Source organism: Tinamus guttatus, unplaced genomic scaffold (assembly GCF_059628265.1).
Source record: "Tinamus guttatus ecotype Peru unplaced genomic scaffold, ASM5962826v1 Tinamus_guttatus_pri_ptg000497l, whole genome shotgun sequence".
Classification (NCBI taxonomy): domain Eukaryota; kingdom Metazoa; phylum Chordata; class Aves; order Tinamiformes; family Tinamidae; genus Tinamus; species Tinamus guttatus.
Genome location: NW_028289031.1, coordinates 3,661,138 through 3,674,610, shown reverse-complemented (window position 1 = coordinate 3,674,610; position 13,473 = coordinate 3,661,138). Strand labels below are relative to the sequence as shown.

At 41.0% G+C, this 13,473-nt stretch overlaps 1 protein-coding gene across 1 annotated transcript in view; it reads left to right on the top strand.

Annotated features, from left to right (window-relative positions):
* Positions 1–13,473, top strand: part of CTDP1 (CTD phosphatase 1) — a 101,465-nt gene that overhangs the window by 46,363 nt on the left and 41,629 nt on the right. Inside the window, exon 11 of the mRNA XM_088533411.1 lies at positions 528–696. Coding sequence (XP_088389537.1) covers positions 528–696 — 169 coding nt within the window. The remainder of the gene's footprint in view (positions 1–527; positions 697–13,473) is intronic.

Here is a 13,473-nt window from a genome sequence, read left to right as displayed (position 1 = left end):
GACTGAAGATTGAGATTGTAGAAATGAGTTTTCTAGGTCTGCTGAAAAATCTTCTATTATCTGTGAAGTTGAGAGTTGAAGAGAGAGAGATTGTGAGTCTAAGGAACATGAGTATCACATTGGTCAAGAAACATTTCTTAGAATACACGAATTGTCATAAATGATGAACTTGTCAAGTGATAGACAAACTCCATTTGAGTACCAACTTTGAAGTATTGTAGGAGAAGTACATCTCCAGCTACTGAAGCTCTTGACTTCAAAAAGGTTTGATAGTTACTTGCAGGAATAATGGGAAGTCAGGAGAGGAGTACCCAGCCAAAGGTAGAATATAAATTTAAGCCATCAGACAGAAAATAAAAGCAGCCATTGGGAGACCTGATCTTTGCTCTCTTGCTTGCTGAACATAGACTGTAGCAGTATTAAGGAAAGTCATATTCAGCTGTCATAAGCTGTGTATAGAATTTGATTTCTAGACAAACTATAGATGAAGTATTTTTTTCTTATGCGGGACCCCTGAAATTTTTCAGAGTTGTTCAACCACATCAGCAGCAGATGTTTGAAGAAGAAGAAGAGTTACCAGCAAATGAGAATGAAGAGCAGCCAGGCCCATCTAAGCGGAAACGCCAGCCAAGTATGTCTGAGACTATGCCCCTGTACACCCTATGTAAAGAGGATTTAGAGAGTATGGATAAAGAGGTGAGCGTGACTAATCATGACAGAATTCTAACAAAATGATTGCTTGTTGTGCGTAACAGTTGTTAAGTAACTTTTAACTTTTTTTTTTTAATTTAAATGTAACTTAACTTTTGTTAAGTTATACATTATGTGAACTGACCTTGTATGCCACCGCTCTAACTCAAAATGAACACTATAGCCAACTAAGTAAAACTGAGTCTTGAATGCAGTTATGGTCTGCAAAGCGAATCCGAGTTAAGGAATAGGAGTATTCTTGCATGTAAGTAGGCAGAATTTTGTGCAGGTGCAGCTGTGTCATAATAAAGGTATTACCAGATTGGCTGTTGTTTAGATTAGTCAGGTGTCACTTTAAAGCTTTTATTATTTTTTAACTTATTCTTTAAAGAATCTGGACCAAATCAGCAGCAGGATTGGAGAGAAGAGGTCTCAAAAGGTGCATGTTGCAAGCTGTAGAGAAGAGATAAGAGACCAAAGAGTTGAAGCAGTGGAACTCTATTCCCTGTAGATAGGGATGCAGTGCCTGTTAAATTGTAGCTGCTGGCTCTGTGGTAAGCAGGGAGCTGTCTTACAGGAAAACCTGTGCTCTTTCATGCAACCTATATAACTTAAAGTTCATTGTAGACTGTCCCTCAGCTGCTTGTTTTTCCACGTATTCTAGTGTCTGCTTTTTAGAATGAACTGCATTCCTCTTTTTAATTTTGTATAATATTTAATGATACATAAAGAAAAAAATATGCTTACATTCTGTGTTTTTATGAATTCATTACATTGTGCATGACTTAGTATAAAATCCCCTGATACTAGACCTTGAAGTCATCTTTGACTTGCATGATTCACCGGGGCAGAGACAGGAGCCAGCTTGCGGTACTAAGTTGATAAAGAGGTTCTAGCCGTAACAGCCTTAGAAGTTACCATCTCTGGAAAAATATAATAAAAGCATGAGAAGGAAACTGCATGGAAAGAAAGCTTATACATGCATACTAACATTCTGAGATGCGCTCAGTTACTGTTAAAAGTTTTTAGAACTTTAAGCTGACTTTCAAGATGCTTTTTCCAAGAAAAAGTCCAATTGTTTTGAACAGCTGTGATCTACTCTGAATTTCACATCAGTGTAACCCTTTATCTGTTTCATCTCAGATGCAGTTGTATTTTTTGCAGTAATAAATACTGACTCTTTCAGAACCAAACTGAGACCACCAAGTGGTATCACGCAAGTCATCAAGCATCCTGGAGGTGGCAGTTTCAGTTGTGAGCCTGGCTCAGATTAATTTGTGGCCTACTCTTTGTAAGACTCCAGCGTAATGATGCCAGCTCCTGAAGCCCATTGCCTGTGTTGTCAATGGTGCTTTAGGCAAACTGATATTATTAGGCTGCTTTTTGAGTGCTATCACTTTTGTAGACTCTTGGAAAACAGAAGTGAATTGATGTTGCAGCATGTGCACTGAGCAGAAAGAACATATGTGTAACTTTCATAATTATGACCAGAGCTATTTATTCTGTTCTTGAGCATACTATTTGGAGATTCTGGGTAAAATTTGACGTTTCTGACACTGTTCCCTTTGTGATTACTTGTATGCTGCTACAGCAACAGGTTTTCTTTCTGTTCTACAGTACAGACTGGCTAACTTATGATGATTTACTTCTGTGCTTTTGTTTAAGCTGCATGTTATGTTTTGAAAGTAGATTTCATGTAGTCCAAAATGAATGTAGCCTAATTATTTTTCCTAGTGGGTTTGATTTGTGGTGGCTTTAGCTTTGCTTCCCAGAGTTTGTTCTGATGTTATAGCCTCTGCCAAAAGGTTTCTTGTCCATTATTCCTTATTTCCATCCCTCCCTTTACTGCAACATCTGTGTTTCTCTCCCCTTTGGGCAGCTGAACTAGCATAAACTTTTCACTTCTTTTTGGTATGAGTATGTGTTGTGGGTCTACTTATTTGGAGGGAAGTGGGCATGTCTAGAATTTTACATCCCTACCATGGCTTACTCAGGGTTGAAACATTAGCAGTGACATCCAGGAGCAGGCACAGAGGATGTGGGGTGACAGGGTGGGCCTGGCCGTGGTGGTGCCGCCTGATATGAGCAGCTCCTCTGCCCCAGGCCGAGGAGACCACCCTGTGTGGGCTGCGCCAGGGCAGCCCTGTGGCTGCTGCCTTCCCCAAGCGATGGGTGCGTTCACAGCGCAGCGGCGCGCGATGCTGCTGGTAGCTTGGGATTTCAGTGCCTCCTGTGGTGGTGCCCTTGTGAAAGCAGAATCTGTGGTAATGTAATCCATAAACTGTAAAAATTTAGCGAAGAATGTGAGAGATCCTGCTGTCAGGAATGTTATCAAGTAAAGCAAAAGTGAGCTCTGTAAGCATTGTTTATCGGTGTTCAGTTGCTCTCATGCTGTGACTAGTTTAATTTCTACAGAAAGTATTTTGTCTGCATCTCATAAAATTGTGCTTAGGGATAATGAGCCTTCCTGCAATAGCATCACCAAAACGTGTGAGACTTCTTCCTGCCACAAGGCTGCTTTTGTTCATCTGCCTGTGTGATCAGCTCATTGCACATTAACCTGGGGAAGAAGGGGGAGAGAGGAGTGGAAAAGCCTTCCCTTTCAGTGGGCGTTTGCTACAGCGTAAGCTGACCCACATCCCAATTGCTGCGTTCCTGCCCTTGAGCTGTCGTGAGTAAACATAGATTTATATGGGGAGCTCCAAGTCAGGCAATTGGTCTGTCTGAAATGAACACTCAATGCTTATTTTCATGATTATTGGTTCTCTAAAATAGCTCCTCATGGTAGCTACAGGAGTACTTGTCAGCCACAAGCAGAGGGGAGGAAGAGCTGGGAACGTGCAGTGGAGACAGAGCTGCAGCCTCTCTTAGACCCAAAACTGCATCCTCACTATTTCTGCCTGTTTGAATTGATCTGGCAAATCCAGATTGTGCTTCTTACGAGGTCAAACAGAGTCTGCTTAGCTCTAGGCACTCCTATTATCTGGGGGTTCCCCCCTCAATAAAATGAAGTAGAGAAGATAAGGGGTTTATACGTACTGTTTCTGTGGGCATAACTAGCAATAAATAATTCTGTAGTGTATTTAACATCTGCAGGGTTTTTTTTTGCATCTTCCTTGCCAAAAAAATAAAATCTCTGAAAAGGCCTTGTAGATCCAAGCAATGCAGAATTTGCAGATACTTCACATGAGGGGGCAGTTTTATTAGCAGGTACAAGATGGAAGCCAATAAAAGACAATTTCATTATGATTTATTTGTAAATTAAAACTCTGTCTATCCTTAACATATTTAAATAGCTGTTTATGGCTTAGTGAAAAAGCAATAGTCATTCCCATATTGCATGTGGAAGAACTTGCCTTTCATAGGTGCCTTTGATATCAAAATTCATTTTTTATGTGGCTTTATCTTCTCTGATTATTTTAGCTGTAGTTCTGCTATGGATAAGAAATAAGACAAGGAAAATGAAGAGTGGCCCTGCTGTTGGGCTGCAGGTTATGATAACTTAGCCTTTGCATCTTGCCAAACAACTGGGAGAGCAGATCTGTGGTAGCATCTTTTCCTTACGATGCGAGGGTCTGCTTCCGCTTCAGGGAATGCAAAAATGAAAGGGTAAAATAGTAGCATTGCCCTTCAAAGGGAAATTACTGAGTCAGAATAAGCGTACTTATTCTCACTGAGTACTTCAGTGTACCTTCTGCAGCCTGGTAATCCTGCAGGTTCTCAGTTGAGAGAAAAATTTCTCCTTTCTTTTCCTGTGCTTGGCGGGCTGCTGTTGATGGCTGCATATGTGTCTCTGCTACAGAGTGGTAAAGAGAAGTAGAGTTAAATGCACCAAGGGAAATTAGCTTGTGTGTAGTAATTTTAGACCTGGAGAAAGCTATTTCTAAATAAGCGATTGGATATATAAGCTGCAGAAAATTACTTCATAAAAAGTCTATTCATAACAGTCTGCATGTGGTGTGCTGTAGGCTTTGTGGTATGTTGCTGTTTCATCAAAGGGCACGGGTTGAAGACTGCATTTAAGGAGGAGGTTTTCAAACACCACTTTGCGCCAGTCTGCTTGTCTTTCTGCTTGCTGTGGCGCTGTATGACATAGGGTAAAGGCACATACAAATCATGTAAAGACATACATGGCTTTCATTTGTAATTAATTACCTTAACATAGGGCGACATATGGTTCTGCTTTTTCCAGCTGCCACATCCACGATAGGCTGGAAGTAAGGACGGGACCCGGCCAGCCATAGGCATTTCCATCTCTGTCACTGCTAACACTTATGGGTCAGAAGAGAAGCTGTCTTAGGCAGATACCCAGTGTGGGCCTCGCTGACGGGAAGGTCAATAAGGAAGCGCTCACGGCAGAAAATTTTGTTACAGTTTGCAGCGCCCTCTCATCCAAGAGGTGCTGGGATTGCTCATGTCTTGCAACATTTGCGTGCACATGATTTACTAGTTGTAGGATCCTTACGGTTTTGTGTTTGGTATCCTGTTTTTGTCAAGAGGCTATCACTAGCATCTCTCAAGTGTCATAGCTTCTATCATCTCAGATAAAATATTTGGCTGGTTTAAATCCTTTTCCTGGCTTCGGGAAGAGGGGAGGAGGGGGAGTGAATCTCAGACAAGCCAGACCTCCAGCCTTCACTTCTGGTACAGTTAGTGGAGCTGCACTGATTCCCCCCAGCTGGTGGATATGTTCTCAGTAGCTGCAGAAGTGACCGCCTGGCAAGGACACCTCCTGCACATTGGTGCGGGGCTTTTTCTGGTGGGGGAATTGCCCAAGTGCTGGCATTTTCATTAGAATGGTTCTGTTGATTTGGAACAGATTCTCTATATTTTTATGCTTTTAAATAGGTTTGGATTTATGTACCATGTATAAGGATTCATATTTCAACCTTCTGCTTATACGAGGCAATTTTGTCACTCTGCCTTCTGCTTTCCTCCCTCTGAACATTGTAGGTGCAGTTGGATCCCTTAATTTCTATCTTATGTTTTAAGTTAGCGAATATACCATGCTGTGAATTGAGGGGCAGTGTTTTTGTTCTCAGATTAGCAAAAGCTATTACCTCAGTAAATGGTAGCCTTTTGACTAGTTTAAAATCACTGACTTATGCAATGGATATAATCCCTAGTACAAAATAACAGTTGCCTAAGGGTCTTTAGCACTGCGTTGGGCATTATCATTTCCTTGAATTTCCAAAGTTATCTTTCCTGTATCAAATTCCCAAAAGTGTGGCATCTTAAAATATAGCATGTTATAACTTGTACAGGTGGAAAATTTGCTTAGCAGACCTTCCCTGTAAATTGTAGCATTTCTGAAGTTAAAGTGTAAGTGATTGTGTGTACGCTTGCAGTTGACAGTGATAGTCATACTGACACGTTGACGCTTTGGCTTTAGGAAGTGTGCTTTAAAGTTATTTACCCAATTCCAGTAGAACTAGACTTAAAAATAGCTTACTAGGTTGAAATTATATATATGACAAAGCATCAAAATGCACTACTCTTCATCAAAAATTTACAAGAGCGTAACAGCATGTGTGAAAGCAGTTTGCCAAAAGAGTTTGTGGCATAAGCAGAGCAACACATCCTAAGGGTGGTGGCCCAGACCTTTGTGGAAGTGGATGTTTCCTAGAACTTTCTGTTTTCTTGCCCTCTGGTCAACTTTCATTTGCTGGCTCTGAAGGCCATTGCAGCTAAGGGCCATAATCAGTTTCTCTTTTAAGGAAGATGATACTGCACAAACTGGAGAAATGAGAGCGAGTCTTCCATTCCAACCAGCTTTTCATTTTTAATTTGAAATGCTGCTAATTGAGTAGTTTAATGCAACAAGATTAGATGTGTCATTTGCTTTTTTCTACTTGTATATTAGTTTTTTGTAGAGAGTCGGGGAAGCTGTGGTGCCAGGAATCACAGTGAATGTATATGCTATGGGGCATGTGAGAAATAGATTGACCTTTTGGCACACTCAGCTGGAAGGCTGTATTAAAATGTATTGATTTTTTTTTTTTTTTAACCAAGCATTCAGTAAAAAATATTGTGAAAATAAGCTTAAATTTAAGCTCTGATTGTGTTTTTACCCAGGTATAAACAACTTGTGCTTCTGCTAGCTTTTAAAGTAAGCATGCCCCTAAAGCAAATGTTACTCTAATGTTACTCTAGATGTAATGGAAAGTAGATGCCTAAAGCTTCCACCTCTAGAACGTACTTGCAGGAGGGAGAGTGGAAGGCAGAAGCTGCATATTCTGTAGGGAAGAACTCTCTTCCATAACTGTGTTTGCCTTATTTAAGCAGTAATGTTAATGTAGCTTTCAGTGTTTGGCCTCTTAAAAGAAGCTGCAAGTCTCTTTCAACTGCCTGCTCAATGAAAATGGGGCAAAACTTCTCTAAATAGAGTTCAATAACCTCATTTTAACATATGCATCTACCTCCATGTTCTAAATCAAATGCGGCCAAGCTGTCAACACTAATTGGACACAGTTAAAACGAGTTATTGGAGCCATGCTAAAACAATTTGCAAGTTGATCCCTAACATAATTTTGTGGTGCTGTATACAGGGCAGGATTAAGCCTCATCACAAGTCTACCATGTTTTAACATATGAAATTCTACCTGTTTTCTCTATGTGAATGATATTTAAACAAGGCTGCTCTTCTCTAAAATAGAGTTCTTTCTTCCTGTGTTTTTTATTTCATCTTTTTTATCAGGATGCTGCGATATTTGTGTTTCTTCATGAAGAATGTTGTTGTGTAATTTAGGGTAATGTGTGCTGATTAGGGTTGGAAATCTTTAGAAGCCGTTGCATAATCCTGCGGTTATTTGTTATTTTTATTTAGAATTGGGAGTTTATAAAAGTGCAAAACCCTTTTGACCATGGAGACCAGAGACCCATACAGACCAGATTATCTCCAAGAGCAGCACTGAGTGACAGTTTGCATCATTTACACTTAATCAGAGGTTCTTGGTCAGTTATGAAATGACTTATTTTTAATGTGAGACTATGAATATTACCCACGTACACACCCATTGCTTTTAAGACATTTCTGAGATTAAAATCCTTCCTTTGCTTTGATAGAGCCTCAGCTCTCTGTCAGCCACCAGCCTCAGGGAGCAGGCAGTGTAGCACCTTCAGCTCTGGCTCAGTCTGCAATGTCTTGCACCCGCAAGGGCCCCCGCAGCTGTGTCGGCATCAGCAGCAGGATTTCCACCCCGTGTGTGACTTCCACATCAGCCTTAACAAAGGGCCCAGCTAGGGCTCCTCCTGGCGCAGAGAATTCCCTCCACTGGCGCTGTCACAAAATGGGTGATTGCCTCAATCGCCATAATGCTAGATTTTTTTTTGTTGTTGTTAATACCTACAGTAGTGGTATTAATTCTAGATTTTGAGAGAAGGTGTCGTTTTCTCTTGCTCTGTGCCCCAGGTCACAGTCCTGTAGACGATACCCTGTAACAGTTCCCTGCAAATACGATGGTGTCGCGCTCTGAGACGAGCACAGACAGCTGCCTGTCTCAGATATTTTAGTGCTCTAACATCAACCTTGCTTCATCACAGAGGTATTGAAGCCTGGATATAGCTGACATACCACGACACAGAGATCACACGAAAACCAGCCTAGAATCCACCACCTTAATGCTGCGCCTGTTGCAGAAACTGTCCACTTCTCAAATCTGGGCCTTATTTTACAATCTGCTCTCTGTCTTTTGACATAGTAGCAGGAATGATAGATAAATGGGTAGATTAGCTACGTGGGACACTTTGCATGGACAGAGGGTGGCCCCCTTCTAAGATCCTGTTGTTTTGCTGCTTTTCTGCAGAGCTGCGTGCTTGGTTGTGCAGAGTCTGTTCCCAGTCACGTTGCCTAGGTCAGCCAAAACTCCTTCCGATCCGACCAGGCTTCCCTGCCCTCTTTAAGCTTCCAACAAAGCCCCCTCAGGTGCCTTTGCAGAGCGGAGACAAATGTGGAGACACATTTACCTCGCAGAGATTAACGTGCAAGAGCAAACCCGGGTTAACAAGTCTTGCTGGGGAGGGCTGTTCATTAAAAACCAAGCAGCTCTTTGTGAAGGCGGCTGGTGCCTAACAGTGCTGAAGATTAAGCTAAAGCTAATACTGATACTGATCTGGCCTTGCTGATGCCTAGCTTGGATCAGCGGAGGTTTGCTCCCCTCATCATAGTGCATGTGAATAAATAGCACTGAAGGCTGGCAGTGCTTATGGAACAATGTTGTTGGGTCAGTAAACCCTGCTTGGTCCTCATGGCTCTGCACAGCTGTGCTTTAGCTGCCTTTGCACCTGTGATGCAGAAACCTGCACTCGCAGGTTAGTGGAAGGTGATTTTTGTATCTTGTTTTTGTTTTTTTAACCTGTTGCTGTAAATGTTTGCAAAATGGGAACTACACTGCTGTATGATTATAGCAGGCAAAAATCCCTAATTGTGCACCTACCTGTCCCACCTTTTTGTTTAACAAGTATAAATGCATCTAATCTTCGACTGTCTTCACCAGGCCTCCCTCTTGCCTAGGAGAAGATTGTGTTGATGCCAGTCTTTTCAGTTCATACACCTGAAAGATAATTTCTCTTGACTGTAGATTAGTGTAGCTGTACTTGTATGTTAAGAATTTGCCTTTTCCCTTCTCTCTCTGAGTTTGTGTGCTAGTGTTCTATTTGCGTAGCATCCTCAGACATTCCTCTAGTTTTCATCCTTTAATTTCAGTGCTATTATTATGGCTTTTCAGGGAAAAACAAAGTAGAAGTTCCGAATTTGTGAAAGTAAAGCCAAACTCCAGCACCCTGCTTTCTCCTAAAAATCTTTTTAAATTGCTTGAGATGCTTTTGTATGTAAAGAGATTGCAATCCTCATATTTGGATATCAATTGAAATAAAAAAATCAGTGCATCAGTACTTCAGAGACCAAGAACAAATATTTTAATAAATACTATAATTAATGGTCGATTGTCTATCCTAATAGAAGAAGCCTTGCAGTTTTAAAACAGGCTTCTCCTTAGAGCCACCCAAGATCCTAGGTACTGCTCTTCCTTAGAAATGTGCACCACTGCAAGCACCTGGCAACATGTTTGGAGGAATATTCTAACTTTCAAATGTGTTTCACAAAGGAACAAACAACTCCAAATGGTGTTCAAATGGCCTTCAGTGGCATTAAAGAGAGAGAAGAGGAAAACAGAGGGGAACTGTGATCTATACAAGAGTATAAAGCGGGAACTAGGATTGTCAAATCTTAAACTGAGACGAGGAGTTTATTCTGAATATGGCAAACTTCAGAGTCCAATGTCATTTGGTAATTTTATTGCTAGAATTAGCAAGGGCATTTTTAAAGAATGTTGTTTTAGAAATTTGTCTCCCTTTGCCTTTGGGCATACCAAGAGCACTGCACTGAGTCATGAGAATGTACATGGAGAGGCATCTTTCAAAAGTCAGAGGACACTTAAAATACATTTGCAATTTGGGAAGCAAATGCAGCAGTCCCTGGTTTTATACCTCAGATGTTCAGTCAATATCTTTTAACACCAACGGTTTACTGCTTGTCTGTGATCTGATTCCAATACACCATCCCTGCATCAAAGACTGAAAGGACATTAATGGTATAAATATGCATATGTGTAGTATAAATGTGACCAAACAAGTTTCTAGTTGTTAATTTGGAAAGCACTTATTTTTGTCCTTCTGAGAATATGCTTTAAAGCAAAGGCCAAAACATCTGATCATCTTCTAAGCTCTTTTTTCTGATGCACTGATGCCTTAGGACGATGGTTGCCTTCATTTTGGCACAGTCGAAGTTCACAGAATAACTAAGGTTGGATGGCATCTCCGGTATGTCAGTCTTGCCTGGGGGTGTGGGAGGGTCTAAAACTGCATGCAGCCTAATAGATGCAGCCAAACAAGTGCCACAAAATACAGGCTTTCCTCATCTTATGGTGCTTTGCAGATGCACATTTTCTATACATCGAAGGCTTGTGGCCGCCCTGTATTGAGCAAGTCCACTGGTGTCGTTTTTCCAACAGCATGTGCTCACTTCATGTCTGTGTCACATTTTGGTAATCTCACAATGTTTCAAACTTTTTCATTATTATCATATCCAATACAGTGATCTATGATCAGTAATCTTTGTTACTGGTGTAATTGTTTTGAGGTGCCACAAACCACACCGTAAAAGACTGCGATCTTGATCAATAAATGTTGTGTGTGTGTTCTGACTCCACCAACCCACCATTCCCCCATCTCACTCCCTTTCCTCAGGCCTCCCTATTCCCTGGGACACAACAACGTTAAAATTACTCTAATAGCCCTACTCTGGCCTCTGAGGATTCAAGTGAAAAGAGGGGTTGCACGTCTCCTCATTTTAAATCAAAAGTTAGAAATGATTAAGCTGTGCGAAGAGGGCATGTCGAAAGTCAAGCCAGGCCACAGTCTAGGCCTCTTGTGTCAAACAGCCAAGTTTTGAATCCAAAAGAAAAGTTCTTGAAGGAAATTAAAGGACTGCTCCAAGGAACACGCAAACCAGAAAGAGAAGCAGCTTTTTTAGTGATATGGAGAAAGTTTTAGTGGTCTAAGAAGAGCAAACCACAACATTTCCCTTAAGCCAAAGGCCAATCCAGAGCAAGGCTCTAACTCTCTTCAATTCTATGAAGGCTGAGGGAGGTGAGGAAGTTGCAGATGAAAACTTTGAAACTAGCAGAATTTGGTTCATGAGGTTTAAGGAAAGAAGCCATCTCTATAACAAAAAAATTGCAAGGTGAAGCAGTAAGTGGTGATATGGAAGCTATCAGAAGATGTAGCTAAGATAATTGGTGAAGGTGGCTACATTCCACAGGAGTTTTTCAGTGTAGACAAAACTGCTTCTACTGGAAGAAGATGCCCTCTCAGACTTTCATAGCTAGAGAGAAGTCAGTGCCTGGCTTCAGAGGGCAGACTGACTCTCTTGTTAAGGGCTAAAAGCAGCTGGTGACTTCAAGTTGAAACCAATGTGCATTCAGCATTCTGAAAGTCCTAGTGCCTCAAGAGTTACAGAACACAGGCAGAGCAGGTTTAGCATAAATGGAACAACGAAGCCAGCCCAGCCTTCAGCAGCTACTACCTCAGTCAGTCAGCAGCTATCACTACCCAGGCAAGACACAGCAAAAAGGTTATGGCTCCCTGAAATCTCAGATGGCGGTTAGCATTTTTTTAGTGATATTTTTTAATTAAGGTATGTGTGTTGCTGGGGTACTACTTTAGATATAATGCTATTTCTCACTTAAACTACAGCATAGTGTAAACATTTTGTTGTTGTTTTCCAGTGCATATAAAAGTTATGTGACTTGGTTTACTGCAATATCCCTTTATCGTGGTGGTCTGGAACCAAACCCACAATATCTCTGGGATACACCTGTGATCACTTCCCTTCAAGTCCTGCCTGCACGTTTGTTTGTGCAGCACTCTGTGCTAGCAGCCAGGGCACAGTGCTGGCCCCAGCTGGACTGGCCGTCCACCAAGACCCCCAGCTCCTTCCAGCAGAGCTCCTGCCCAGCCATTTGGCCCTGGCCTGTACGCCAGCAAGGGGTAGCGTGTCCCACACGCTGTAACTGCAGTGTGCTCAGTGTCTTCAGTGCTGCTTCAGTTGCATTTAGCTGTTCCTGCTCACTGTGTGTGTGTGTGTGCTAGCTGCTTCTAACTTGTGGTGTGACTTCGATAAGTCTCTCCTGTCAGAACAGTGCTTAGTGCATCTCTGTAGCTCTCGGATGCTGGCAAAATAGCAAGAGCAGTCTTGGCAGGATCCCCAAAGAGCCAGGAATCTCATTGTCAGGTTCTACGGGACTTCTAGATATTTTCAAAATGCTTTAAAGTCCCAGTGTGAATACTGTTGCATAGGATGCTTTCAGAAAAAAAATAAAAAATAAATAAAGCACATTTAGAGATACATAATGGAAAGTTCTATATAGAATGAAACTATTTCAGAAATAAAAGCGTATGAAACACACACACATTGGGGCAGAGAGAGGAAGACTGAAATGGCTTTTGGAAAATTCTCCTTCAAGCACAACCAAATGTACAAAAAGTTTACATAGTATAAACTGCATCAATAGAGGGAAAAGCAAAAAGCAATCTTATTGTAAAGGGAAAGATTAATATAGTGTGCTTGAAGGTAAACAAATTAAGTATAATTCAGTTTTTTAGAATAGTGGTAAATCTATACAGGTTCTGTAGATAGTAGTTTGTCTTACTAACCAATTAATCTAATTTTCCTGGGAGTACTGAAGTATATATGAGAAAAAAATATTTCCAGAGCTTTCATGAATGATTGCCTGTTCCCATTCACTTGTTCTATCTGACACAGATACTCTTGTGTTGTTCAAGACAAAACTTTTTGGTGTTTGCATGTGATACCATTTTAATGCTGTCCTTAAATTGTAGCTGGAGGGCATAGGCATAGTCTTGCTTTTATTAATAGAGCGTTCTAGATGACAAAGTTGAAGAATACATCCCTGACTAGCATTTTTATGAGGTGGTTCAGACACCCCATTTATGTAAAAATATCACTTGTTATGACTTCAGTGTGATTCTTTTACTTTTCCAGCCATATGTGGCTGGTTTTTAAACTCTTTACTGCATCCCAAGGCAAATGCTGGAGACTTTGGAATGCAGGATAGCGTTGTTGTAACTACTATAAACATGCATTGAAAATGTTTTTTGATACTTGACTTTTACAGTAGAGAACAATTGATGAGCAGAAAATAAGTAGCCTGTTAACTTGAAAGGGAGATGTGAATTTAGGAGTACTCAGGCTTTTTAAAAATT